General features: G+C 45.5%; 2 protein-coding genes across 3 annotated transcripts; both read left to right on the top strand.

Moving 5' to 3' along the window:
- The first annotated feature begins 584 nt into the window (after nt 1–584).
- On the top strand, nt 585–9,073 carry pah (phenylalanine hydroxylase). The gene is made up of 12 exons (XM_077593834.1): nt 585–821; nt 2,041–2,160; nt 5,419–5,602; nt 6,465–6,553; nt 6,930–6,997; nt 7,197–7,393; nt 7,470–7,605; nt 7,672–7,741; nt 7,816–7,872; nt 7,943–8,038; nt 8,282–8,415; nt 8,495–9,073. The coding sequence occupies exons 1-12, from the start codon at nt 759–761 to the stop codon at nt 8,850–8,852; spliced, it is 1,572 nt and encodes a 523-aa protein (XP_077449960.1). The 5' UTR covers nt 585–758; the 3' UTR covers nt 8,853–9,073.
- A 128-nt stretch (nt 9,074–9,201) lies between these two features.
- Nucleotides 9,202–12,132, top strand: th2 (tyrosine hydroxylase 2). 2 transcript variants are annotated; one of them, XM_077593835.1, is made up of 12 exons: nt 9,202–9,658; nt 9,774–9,948; nt 10,024–10,112; nt 10,197–10,264; nt 10,338–10,388; nt 10,453–10,598; nt 10,885–11,020; nt 11,098–11,167; nt 11,240–11,296; nt 11,469–11,564; nt 11,642–11,775; nt 11,856–12,132. In XM_077593835.1, the coding sequence occupies exons 1-12, from the start codon at nt 9,434–9,436 to the stop codon at nt 12,019–12,021; spliced, it is 1,413 nt and encodes a 470-aa protein (XP_077449961.1). In that variant the 5' UTR covers nt 9,202–9,433; the 3' UTR covers nt 12,022–12,132. The 2 variants fall into 2 exon arrangements, with proteins under 2 accessions (XP_077449961.1, XP_077449962.1); XM_077593836.1 differs by having other exon boundaries at nt 11,469–11,561.
- Nucleotides 12,133–13,887: the final 1,755 nt, after the last annotated feature.

Raw genomic sequence — 13,887 nt, forward strand, 5'->3', positions numbered from 1 at the left:
CACCATAGGCTCACCAGATAATTGAACTAAAAAAAGTTGAAATATATTTTCATTCATTTTCTGTACTGCTTATCCTCATTAGGGTCGTGGGGGTGCTGGAGCTTATCCCAGCTAACTACGGGTACCAGGCGGAGGACAGACACCCTGAATCGTGGGCAGCCAATCGCAGGGCACGAGGAGACAAAGGACAACCAATCATAGCTAGGGTAAGGCAATTTAGAGCGGAAGGTCCAAAACCTGGGCTGATGCTGTTTTACAATTAAACTTTCTAAAATAATCATTGTTTTCCTCTCTGTCAATTTGTTTCTTGTTTTATTCAGAATGCTTATTTCAATTTGTCATGAATTACATGACATTAAGCTTTTTTTTTTAAATCGAGAACGTATACGATGGATTTTCCCTTCAAAATCAATACAATGGCATGAGTACTACTTATGTCAATGTGTACTACGTCTGTGTACGTAAAAGATTTTCATCCCCTCACAAAACTCCCAGCATGCAAATTACAGGTCACCACTACCACAACAACCATCCGGACGGACCACACGGGCCCACCGCCGCACTCCAGTTTCACAAACCGCGTCCCGTCACGTGCCAACGTGGAGAGGGGTGTGTGTGTGTGTGTGTGTGTGTGTTTGCGCGGAGTCACATGAGCTGCTGTGAAATAAGAAGTGGCGGCCCCGCATAACCAAATCCAGCAAAGTTAAACGCAGCACGCACAAATCACACGCGGGAATCTCACCTGCACGTCGGACCAGATGGACGCGGCTTACAACGGCGACTACGGGCAGGACGGCGAGCCGGAGCAGCAAGAAAAAGGAGTGAGTCTGCCAAAAAACAGATTTTAAAAGATGTTGATTTTGGGATATTGTCATCTACAGTATATTGCAGAATAACAACAGAATGTTAAAAAACAGCCAGTAGAAGCTAATGAATGGATTTGGGCACAATACTTGAAATATTCCTGATTTTTTTAAACCACATTTGATGCTTATCTCAATGGCTGACATTGACAGTGATAGACATCTAATCCGTTTTCACTAGGAGAGAATGAACATTTCATTCCTTCATTTTAGTTCAGTTCATTTACTCCTCCATGTCAAAATTAATTACATTAAAATCTATAGCTTACATTTCGTATGATAAGTCGCACCTGAGTATAAATAGCACTTTTGGGACGGCCATTTTTTTTAAATCAGAAAGGAAAAGCAAACATACTTTAAAATAACAGTAGTAAAATGGAGCAAAACGGGGTAAATAGGCATTTGTTAACTAAATCTAATTTGTATTTGATTTTTTTTTTGTTTAGTAATTTTGAGCCACCATAAAGACAACAGGTTGCAGGAATTTTCATTTTGTGTCAATGATTTAGGTTTGAAATAGTTAAAAAGTAGGGGAGGTTTGGAGGAAGTATTCATTTTTTATTTTTAAATTGTTTTTTATGGGCTACGAAGCAACAAAATAAAACAAACTGTCAAAAGAAACCACCAGATATTAGTTTTGTACAAAATCATAGGTTAAGCAAGCTTTTGCGAGAAGTAAATGGTAAAATAGCTTCATAAAAGATAGATAGTGTATAAAGTATGGATTCTTTTTTTACATTTAAATACACTTTTTTCCCCTGTAAAAAGTGCTAAGGTATCGGATCGGTGATTAATATCGGTAGAGCTTCTGAGTCAGGTGATTAGCCCTACTTAAAAAAATAAAATAAAACTTTAGTTGACTTTCTGTAAAGGAATTCCACACAAAAAACCAAATGAGTTCGCCCAAATGGCTGATCGAAAACTTACATACACACTGCTTGTGTTATGTAACCCCAAATGTGTTTGTTGTTATATCTGCGACAGTAGTGAAAGAAACCCTGCGTGCTGGAATTTTCCGAAAACAAAAGCCGGAACGTAAAAGCTGTTAGAATTGGACAATGACCCCTTTTATTTTATATTACCGCAAACATCCGGGTTCTAGAGTCTTCTTGTTTTGGGGCTAAAGAGAGACAGATGCCAATGCAAGCTAATCAAAACAAGATGTTGTTGTTGTCAGAAGCGACGTGGCTCCATGTACCTGGAGGAGGAGACCAGCAAGAAGACTGAGGTGGTCTCCTGCATCTTCTCCTTGAAGGAGGAGGTGGGCGCATTGGCCCGAGCGCTGAGACTTTTTGAGGTACGCAATTCTCACTCCAATTTTGTTTAAGAATGACAATAGACATCCGTTCAATCCAAACTGGGAATGTTCGTTTCAGTGCCGTTGATGGTACCGGACGTCCAATTCATTTTGACCAATCAAAATGCATTGGACAGCTGGCGTGGGAATGGAAATGAGTTAAAATACATTGACGAGCGAGTTTTTGTAATCCGACAAATCACTTTTTTTATCCATTACAAAGTCTTGCTTTGAAGTAAATGGCTGATTTCTCTGAATCTTCATGCGATTGGTCGGTGGCACTCGAGGCCAAATGTCAAACTGTCACAACTTTGACCGCAAAATGTGCCTAATCATTCCTTTGGGTGTCTAAATGTTCATCCCAGCTTGTTTTTGTGGTACTGACCTTTCCTAAATGGCCCTGTGACTAAATAAACGGAGCTTATCTCACATGTTCGCATTGATCCGCTGACCCACGCGACCTGTCTGAAAATGACTCGAAAAGGTTGCCACTTCAATTTGCCTTTTATCCACAAACGCTAAATAATCCGGCGGTGTGATGTCTATTCCTTGAGCATTTCATTGTTATTATACATGTTTACTGACAGAAATGACATGCGGGTGATGGGTGGGACCTTTGAAATTGAAGGTCAACCTCCCCATAGTAAACTTCTTGTACTACTTTACCAATAGCGTAATATAAGGTTATCAGGTTGTATATTTGTTTTGTAGACAGAAAGAGAGAGAAAAAAAAAGACCTGCTTTGACCGACTGAAGATTTTTGTATTTTTATTTTGTTTATTGATTTGCAGTGTGTACGTGACTCGTTGCACGAATCGGCCCGAATTGGCAGCGCTTCCATTCTTTAATCAACAATGTCAAGGTTGCGTGTGGAAAAAGTGCAGCTCTCATTTTAGAGAAAGGGGTCGGAAAAAAAAATCGAAAAGAATGCAGATCGATGGGCCTGTAGACTCGTTACATCTGTTTTGTAGTTTTGTTTCCTGTTCTGTTAATCAAGAGGTTTGGGTATTTTTAGGGGGGGGTTGAATGAAAGCATGGGATCTTTTTGGACCTATGAGCGGCCACTTTGCCAATCCTCCCACTGATCCTCCCCCTCCTCCGAATGACCCTCAACACGGGTCGTCCCCACCCCAATGGACGGGCACTTCATGTGACACAACCCGCTGCTTGTCATGTGGCTTTTGGGGATTTCGGAGATCTGGAACCTGTGGCACCGGCCAACAAAATCAAAGGAGACCCCCCTCACTTCTGTTGTAAATTGGCGGAATTCAAATGAGCTGACTTCTTTGTATGGGAAGCAGTAATTCCATATCCAGCTCAAGATTGACCTGGGCTTTTTGCCACTAGTAAAAAAAAAACTGTCTAACTAAAAATGTTCATTCCAGGACTGTCTGAGATTTCTGACCAACTGCATGTTAAGGTGTGGCAAACCTACAAGTGGCCATTTTGGTTTGAAATGTCAAAAAGTATCATATTTTCCAGACTAATAATCCCTTTTTTTCCTCATCGTTTGGCCCGGAATGCGAATTGTATGTCTTATTTTTTTTAACTCTGACAGTCAACTACTTATGTTGTCGTTTTTAGACTATATAGAAGTTATGGGCAACAATGTGAAGGCGTTACATTAACAGGTGCCTATTTTGTCTGCTGTTTCCTAATTTTCTATTACTTGAACATACAATGTTTGTTCTTGGTTTCTGATTAATTGAAAAACTGCTCCTGAAAAATGTTATATTCCAGTACAATTCATATTATATTCTATGACTAGTGCGAATCATACTTAGATGGGACTTGTAATCAAAAAAAAAATGCTGATTATACCACAGAATTTCCTGATTGGTGAGAACAAAGAGCATATTTTACTCAGTGTATCATCATTTAATGAGCAAATCATTCATGGGCCAATTCCTAAAACGTGTGAAAGTTGAGATTGAGGAGAAAATCGGGGAATTAAGCGTGATGCCTTTCTCGTCTTTTCAGCTCATGTGCTCCATAATGATGTATGTCTGTTTAGCGTTACCCAAGCAGCGCGTTTCATATGGCAACATTTATCTTCAGTTATTGCATATTTGTTTTTTGACTTCCGACTTCTTCAGTAGTTTTGCCAGTGCGGAAAGACCATACAATATATATTTTTTTAGTACGCTTTGAAAGCCAGTCTTAAAATGGGCTTTTTTCTTTCAAAACAACTCCCATTGTCCAATTAACACAATGGCTGCCAATGACGGCGCGAGACGACCAATCCAGGTTTCCCGGCAGGGGCCGAATGAACAAACTTCAACGTCTGGCATGATCATTTCACCAACTACCGCAACACATACTGTGAATACTGTGTACTATACGATTGGCGGTGCAAAGTTTTCAAAAAAAGGAAATTCTAGACTCTGACGCATTAGGAATTTTAAACAAATAAGAAAATAATGATCTAAAACGCATTGGATGCTCTTTCAAGGATGTCCTGAGTCACGGGACGACAGTCGCATTCTTCTTGTTACTCACCAGAGGCGCATATCCTTTAAGATAATGTGATAAACAAAATGTGAACCAGATGCGGGAATAATGAGAGGCCCCCATCGCTCACGCCCTCTTTTCAAATGGGCCTATGGCGTAAGAGAACCTGACATACACCCTCTCCTATCCTACCTCCATGCCATGCGAAGATGGTTTCGAGGGGCTCCGAAACACCCCCTCAAGTCTTAAATTGGTTTCATGACTCCACATTCATAGGCCTTATGGAATCTCAGAAAATAAGGTCAACGTGTCTGAGAACCGATCCCAGACATCTGAAACCTTGACAACCTGTCGGGCCTGGTGCCAAAGAGCAAACCTCACATTCACATAATCGTCATTTTCAAATAATCCTTCATTAAAATACAAAAGAAAATACATTTTTACAAAAGTGTTTTAGCCACAAGTAAGTGCGTGCCATTCCCTAAATTCTCCACCAAGTGGTTCTTTGTTGTGACTGTGTAATTTTGTACCTCGTCGGAACAATGGACGAGAGATTAAAATGCCTATTTTAAGATAATTAAATCCTTCATTTTAGAAAAGACTTTGTAAAGGCTAGCTGTTGCATCCATTGTAAAAACTTTTTTTATTTTAAATTGGGGAAGAACAATTCAAGGTTGACCGCCTTCCTGTCCAAGTAACCCGACAATGAGAGTATCAGGGCAAAATAGCGCTACTTTGTGGTTGCTACAAAGAACTGCGAGCACAACAAGTTAAACGTACTCACATGAGTTTTGGTGCCGTTTCCAGGAGAAAGGCATCAACCTGATGCACATTGAGTCGCGGCCATCCCGCATCAGTAAGGAGCAATACGAATTCTTCATCAGCGTGGACTCCAACTGCTCCGAGGCCCTGGACGAGGTCATTGACGGCCTGCGCACGCAGATCAGCGGCCAAGTGCACGAGCTGTCACGCAACAAACAGAAGGACACCGGTGAGAGCAAGCCCTGAAAAATGAGCATCTTCATTTCACGGGGGGTGGACCACCGAATGGTTTATTGAGGTTCCCTATGTGGGGGAGAAAGGCATTTGCATAGGTGTTTCACAACCACATAAGAGCTTGGCAAGTGGTTGGATGGATCCAACAGAAGGTTGAGGACATTAGCGCACTATTGCCTCAAGAGGAAGTAGCCAGAAAAGACAGCCGGGCATTTATTAAATGGGCAGGCGTCACAGATCTGCTCGAAAGCGGACGGTTGTCGCCACCCGGACGATGACCCCTTTATTAGTTGTTTCCACAATGGCGTTAGTTTTGCTACTCAGGACCAACAGGGGACATGGATGCTCTGTGTGACCCCCTCACAGAGCAAGACCAAGGCCAGAAGGCGCATGCCAAAGTGACGGACGGCCGAGACTGACGTGCCCTACCGAGACACGGTCAAGTTGACCAGACCATAAGCCTGTTAGAGCCCCATTGTCTCTGCGCAGCCTCGGGCTTTTGGACCACACTCACGAGGGTCTTTGAGGGAAGAACAAGCAGGGGGCCTGTTTGCGCTGCTCTGCCAAATGTCAACATGCCGAGACGCTGCAACGTTTCACAGGACAAACCCCTCGTCTTCATCATTAATATCTATTTATGCTTGTCCGGCCACATTGCAGTTGACCTACAGCTGTTTGTTTTGACACTGTAGCTGCCTTTGGTATTAACTCATTGAAGGGTGCTCAACACCCAATGCATTTACCATCAAAGTTCTCTAGCACATTAGACTCAAAGTTCTCTAGCACATTAGACTAGCTAGTGGCTTCAAATATTTTCTGTAAAAAATTAAACTAACAAAAAAATGTGTCCTCCCCAGTGCCGTGGTTCCCCAACGATATTCAGGACTTGGACCGCTTTGCCAACCAGATTCTAAGTTACGGCTCGGAGCTGGAGGCCGATCACCCGGTAAACTTCTGACTCATCTCTCGTGTGTGTCTACGCATACGCAGATTGCTATCTTGTGACGCCTACGCGGCCTATAAAAGACGAGCTGAGCTCCGCTAGAGATGACAGGCTGCCTATTCTCATGGAAAAACACAAATTGATGTCATTGCTTTAATTGTGGCCCCTATAATTATAGATAATTGCTCCCTTTTGCCACCGCTATTAAAGCAAAATATATTCACCGTAAAACTGAGACCCCCTCTACAAAGGCTTGATTCGAATGCGCATATGAATGCTCTTGTTGGGAGCGCGGTGCATAATGCTGTCAAAGGCCACCAGGCTCGCTTTGGCCAGATCTAACACGGTTTCTCCTTTTGTGTTTGCGCATCACCTTCAGGGCTTCACAGACCCCGCGTACCGGACTCGCAGGAAGGAGTTTGCCGACATTGCCTACAACTACAGACAGTAATCAAATCCTTGCCAAACGCTTCCACACTTACTTCATGTGCCTGGGGAAAATTGTTCGACCGTGAAATGTTGGAACTGTGATCCAGAGGACATTTGAATTACCGCCCAGCACATTCTAGATTCAGAAAATATTTTTCTTTTCCAGTTGAAGGGCCCGATGCACTCTTATTGTGTTACTCTCATTATGCCCCAACAGCGGGCAGCCCATCCCTCGAGTGGAATACACCGAGGGCGAAAAGTCAACATGGGGCATCGTGTTCCAAGAGCTAAAGACCCTGTACCCGACTCACGCCTGCCGTGAGCACAACAGGGTCTTCCCTTTGCTGGAGAAGTACTGTGGCTACAGGCAGGACAACATCCCACAGCTGGAAGATGTTTCCCGGTTCCTGCAGTGTGAGTCTGGTCTTCTATGTATCTTGTGAGGCACTTTGGGGTCACTCGGGTTTGATGCGCCTCTGTCCCTCCACAGCCTGTACTGGTTTTCGGCTTCGCCCCGTGGCCGGCTTGCTCTCCTCCCGCGACTTCCTCGCTGGCCTCGCCTTCCGCGTCTTCCATTCCACGCAGTACATCCGCCACGGATCCAAGCCGACATACACGCCCGAGCCGTAAGTCATCAGTCGACTGACCGGATGAGATCAGGAGTACGGAATCAAATTTGCTTTCTTTTACAGCGATATCTGCCATGAGCTCCTCGGGCATGTCCCGCTCTTTGCCGATTCCGGTTTTGCCCAGTTTTCCCAGGTAGACCGACCTGTTCGGATTTCAAACTCATTTCTTGACACTCAAACCTGAGAGTATCCATAATTTTGCCACAGGAGATCGGCCTTGCTTCTCTCGGCGCCCCAGATGAATATATAGAGAAGCTAGCGACAGTAGGTTTCGATGCCCATCGTGAGATTATCATTATTATTGGTGCTGACCGGCCTGTTTTTTTGGCGTCAGGTCTATTGGTTCACCGTGGAGTTTGGCCTGTGCAAGCAGGGCTCTGAGATCAGAGCGTTCGGAGCAGGCTTGCTGTCGTCTTTCGGAGAACTGCAGGTAAGGTGGGCGTAGCGGGGGGGTCTAGTAGCTTCATGTAGTGGGTTAGTGGTCCATTTGGGTTTAGTGTGTCACTGGGTTTATCTGAGAGTGGCTCAGTGTGGGAGCAAGAGGTGGCATGTTGCATCAGCAGAGGATGTTCGCTCGGTCGAGTCGGGGGGAACGCATAAGGATTTAAATCTTACTCTACTTCCTGTTTTCCTGTCTGAGAACTCAGTGAATGATTCACTGCCTGTCTTCCAGTACTGCTTGACCGACAAGCCAAAACTGTTTCCGTTTGAGCCCGAAAAGACCAGCGTCCAGAAATACCCTATCACGGAGTACCAGCCCATCTACTTTGTGGCTGAGAGCTTTGAGGATGCCAAAGACAGAGTCAGGTACCCGTGTTCCGCTAGAAGTACAACACCTTGTCCCCGAGCTTTGAACCAAAATCCAGATATCCCCGACCCAACACAGAAATTTTGCCGGCACCATCCCCCGACCCTTCACTGTGCGCTACAACCCATACACCCAGAGCGTGGAGGTGCTGGACAACACCCAGCAGCTGAGCAACCTGGCCGACAGCATAAAGAGCAAGTGTCACCTTTGCCTATCAGACTGTGTTTCAGATCGACTGCTTTCTCAAGCCCTTTTCTTCTTGTGCTTGCAGGCGAAATGGGAAAATTGTGCGAAGCCCTCCAGAAATTGGCGTGACGTCGCAACCAGACGGCCTCAAGCTTGTTTAATATGCATATCCGCTTTTTGTATTAAAATACACAACATTACCGGGATACAATTAAGAATATTTTATATTTACCTCTTTCAGTGCCTTTGAGGATGTCAAACGTCCAATCATTTGAGTTTGTCACCCGTAGACCTTCAATCCATTTGAACGTCAGATGAATAGAATATTTTATGTTTAATTTTAGTGAATCATTTGTATCTTCTAGATCTTGTAGTACAATGATATGTATCCTAAAAAGTCATTTTGCACACACGTTTTGCTTTTTTTGTGCAAGAACTATTCTAATGGCATTATTAAATGGTGGCAGTTAATATTGTGGCATAAAGTTTTCATTTTTTCCCCCAAAACTTAGATTCAATCAGCATGTTCTTTATGACATAAACTGGAGGGAAACATACTATACTGCTCCGTACTATTTCCCTTATTCAAAAGTCAGGACAACAAAAACAATGGTGTCCCAGATGACTATTTTTAGTTACGTTTACACAACCTGAGAAAAACCTATTTTGGTCCGACGCTCGTCTTACGGTGTGACGTTAGGTAAGAAGCGGCCGCTCAATGGCTTGCTTTGCCACGGTGACGTAAAAGGCGGCCAAAAGGGGCACCCGCTCGTCATAGGACAAGGCGCTATTTAAGCACCTGCAGCTCAGACCGCGGCACATCTCAACACCATGAAAACGGAAAACAGCAGGACGCAGTCGGCGCCCTTCGGCGGACGGAGGCAGAGTTTAATCGAGGATGCCCGGAGGGAGCGCGGCGTCGTGGCTTCAGCGGAGCCCCGCGGGGGTGACGTGCAAGTTTTTGAGGAGAAGGAGGGCCGGCTGAATGTCAACTTATTGTTCAATCTTAGCAACGAAAAGAATGCTGGGTTCTTCAAGACGGGCAAAATATTTGAGGTAACCACGTTGAAACCCTACGAAGTGCAATCTTTGTGTCAAAGAGGCCAATACGTGAAAATAGTGCGTCACAAATATGCCAATATCTCTGTATACTGTCTCACCACCTTTCAAGACTTTCAACGCCAAACTCCTCCACGTCGAGAGCCGGCCGGGCAGGAGATCCAAGAACGGCACGTCGGACTTGGAGTTCTTCATAAAGTGCGAGCTACACAACTCCGACCTGGACGTCTTTGTCAACTCACTAAAAAGAGTAGTGGATAACGTTAAGTCCATATCGGAGGAAAAAGGTTTGTTTTGCATTAAAAAAAATCTGATCTGGGAAAAAAAAGAACTCTAATTGCTCCTTTTCATCTCCATCTCAGTCCCCTGGTTCCCGCGACGGATAAAGGAGCTGGACCGATGCAACGTATTGATAACCAAATTTGACCCTGACATGGACAAAGACCATCCTGTGAGTGTCCAATATAATGTTAAGTCATCTTCGCTATAGTGAAATTGAACGGTGGAAAAACAACGTGTGTCACCTTTGTCGCAGGGCCACACGGATGAGGAGTACAGGAAGCGACGAGCATTCATTTCAGAGCTGGCCTACCGATACAAACAGTGAGTTTGAAAATAAAGTCCCTCCTCCTGAATGACACCGAGGCATTGATTCATTTTGTCTTGTTTCTTTAAGTGGTGACCAATTGCCTGTGGTGGACTACACGGCTGAAGAAACAGCCACGTGGTGAGCAATCACGGCCAAAGAGGTATCGAGACCTGGCCTAAACAAAGTATATGTTTACAAATAGGAGGGCGGTGTACAAGAAGCTAAAGAGCATTTACCCCAAACTGGCCTGTCGGCAGTTCCTGGACAGTGTGCAGCAGCTGGAGCGCGAGTGCGGCTATGGCGAGGAGCGCATCCCTCAGCTCAGGGACATTTCTGCCTTCCTCAAAGGTAACAATTTAGCACAAACCTAAAAAGAGTCAAATGATTAGTAGCAGCTTTATGTGCCTCAATTACAACAGTGTAGCAGGAGTGAAAGTGCTACATTGCCGCTAGTGCAAAAAAAAATCCTATAGGAGGTTTATACCGAACTAGATTTCACTGGGTCAAGGTCCCAGGTTCGGACCTTCCTGTGTGGAGTTTGCATGTTCCCCAACTTTCCTCCCACATCCCCAAACCATGCGTGGAAGGCCGGTAGAGATTCAGAAAGGTTTGTTGATGCCGTTGTTCTTTCCAGAGAAAACAGGCTTCCAGCTGCGTCCCATCGCCGGCTTGCTGTCCGCCAGGGACTTCCTCGCCAGTTTGGCTTTCAGAGTGTTTCAGTGCACGCAGTACATCCGTCACGCGTCGTCGCCCATGCACTCCCCTGAGCCGTAAGTCCCGTCGAGCCGGTCGACTGCCATCGGACGATTTGCCCCGTCCGTCACTCAAAGCTGACCTCCTCCCACAGGGACTGCTGTCACGAGCTGCTCGGTCACATCCCGATGCTAGCGGACAAAGAATTTGCACAGTTTTCCCAGGTATGTTTGCCACCATTTCCTTTCAATCCTTGGCTCGCGACACCTCGGCCAATCAGTGTGTTCACCTTGCAGGAGATTGGACTGGCCTCGCTTGGAGCGACACAAGAGGACATTGAGAAATTATCCACGGTAAAATGATTTAATCTCTTGTGACGGATGATGTTCTTAGGACTAAAAACAATCAGAAAGTCTGTGTCTACAGGAATAGCTGTGATTCAAATGGGAGACTCGAGCAGCATCTAGAGGCTAAAGCTAATAGCTGCATGGACTCACATGACTCCCCCACTTTTCTCTTTTCTAGCTCTATTGGTTTACTGTTGAGTTTGGCCTCTGCAAACAGAACGGAGCAATTAAAGCTTATGGTGCGGGACTCCTCTCCTCCTACGGAGAACTTGTGGTGGGCAATGACCGTGTTCAATCCAACGGATTTCCTCTAATTCTTTGCGACTTGACGCTCCTTTTCCTGCTTTGTAGTACGCCCTGTCGAACGAGCCAGAGTATAAGCCGTTCGAGCCGGAGGAGACTGCCAAACAGCCGTACCAGGACCAAAGCTACCAGCCGGTTTACTTTGTTTCCGAAAGCTTTGAGGACGCCAAGGTTAAACTAAGGTAGTATTTTCCTTGGGCCTTACTTTGCACGTCACACTGCTCTGATGACCTAATGGAATCCTGTACGTCTCTGTGTGCAGGAAGTACTCTAAAAGCATTAAGCGCCCCTTCGCGGTGCGATATGAGCCTATCACCTGCAGCGTGGAAGTTCTGGATTTGCCCAGCAAGATCCAAAATGCTTTGTGGCGGACACAGGATGAACTGAAGATGCTGCAGGGCGCCTTGGAGAAACTGAGCCCCTCCTGAGAAAAGCAGCAGACAAAAAGACTGGAACCAAATGACATGTGTTTGCTTGCCTCCACTTGCTGTCTCTGGTGCATTGTGAACCAAAAAAATAAAGGTTTATTTTTTTCGTGACCACACGTCTTTGACGTAAACGTTGAGGGAAGAAGCCAGGAGGGCCAAACCACTACACAAGCAACACTTGCTCAGAGACCGCTCGTTTGGAAACCGACAATTTCCATGTCGGAAATTCTTGGAAGGCAGAGATCTGCATGTGTTGTTAAGCAGAGAGAATGAGCCTATTATGAATGATTTAAGTATCAAGTTGCCTCCGCTGTTCAAAGCGGGAGCCAACAGTGAGGTCTAGCACATCGACGGGGCCAGGTCAGCGGGACCTCGCATTCGACCGAGTGCCGCCATTTCCTTCACGAGACTGGAGATGGATGACTTTTTGAGGTTTTGACTCAAGTGCAAGCTTTTGAGCTGCACTGGCGGTCATCAGAGCCACACTCATCAATACTTCACATCTCCACTATCAACAGTCAAGTCATCAGAATAAGCGCCTCTCTCCCTCCCGACAACTGGGAGAGTAAAAACGAAACCCTCCGTCGGCCTCCACAGCGAGACGAGAAAAACAGTGAAGGGAGCGGCACGTCCAGGCAGACCATACGTCAAACTTTTTCACTCCTCGCATCCACCGCTTTGAAAGCCACAAATCCCAGAGAAACCGTGGTCAGGATGAGGGTCTGCCCCGGGGCCAAAAAACAAGGTGTTGCCAAGGCAACCCCGAGATCCAGAGATTCTGGCCTCAAATCCCGGCGGTCTGTATCTTCCTGACTCCGAGCAGACGTGTTTGCATGGACATCCCAAACTGGCGTTGGCGCGGTTTGCTTCCTTTGACGCCGGTCATCGGGTTCGCGAAACCCATACCGAGTTCATGTCTCCATTCTTAACCCCTTTGGGGCAAAGACAAACAACCCCGGCAAACTTGCATCTAGTTTTGTAAACTTTACTTTTTAGTTTTTTACATGTAGTTATACATTAGCGTGGGAAAACAGTTGCGGCAAACGGAACGTGAGATTAGACCAAACACCCAACTCAAAGAGCATTAATCTCCCTGCCTTCGTAAGATGTCGCTCATTAGCTCTGCTGATCTTGTTGAGCTTAAAGTTTTAAGTCGAAAAAATAACCAGAGGAATTAGCAGAAAGACCGATTTTTTTCAAGGATTAATGCAAGGTTGTAAGAACAAGGTCACAACTGACTTCCATCGTTGTCGTTCCTCTTCTCACCCTTTGGGTGGCGTCCTTGCAGCAGGCGCACAAAGATTCAAGTCTCGTGTTTTGGGGCGGGGAAAAAAATCTGTCTGTGCAAAGAGAGGCTTGATAGCTTTTGGAAAAGCTTCAGCATGCGCGCAGACCGTGATGGCTCTCTGGCTTGTGTGCAGCAGCTGCTCCGGCACCACTTACCCCAAAAGCACAGCAAACACCCGAGCAACGACCGCATTGGACTTGTTCAAACAAAAAAGGACGTACGTGGAGAGCGGTAGCATGTTATGCTTTGCGGACGGCGGTTTGACGCACCCCGGCCAAGAAACATACGAGGTTGACGTACTGGTTTCTAAAGAGCGAAAGGTCTTTAAAGGCCCTCTGTCGTTCTTTGAGGGCAATTAGATGTCAAGAAGAGTAAGAAGACTCTGTAGGGGGCCGTAAACCACAGTGTCTGGTGGCTTTCGATGGAAAGGCCCACCATCCTTTACCGGAATTGTTGTGGCAAATGCGATCACTGCAAATAAACTCCAACTTGGAAAAGGTCGACATCAAATAAGCCATTGTTGCTACTTTTGAGCCATCCTGAACCTTTGGTTGACAATCTGTTCATAGCTTTGGGAG

This window comes from Stigmatopora argus, chromosome 23 (assembly GCF_051989625.1).
Source record: "Stigmatopora argus isolate UIUO_Sarg chromosome 23, RoL_Sarg_1.0, whole genome shotgun sequence".
Taxonomy (NCBI): domain Eukaryota; kingdom Metazoa; phylum Chordata; class Actinopteri; order Syngnathiformes; family Syngnathidae; genus Stigmatopora; species Stigmatopora argus.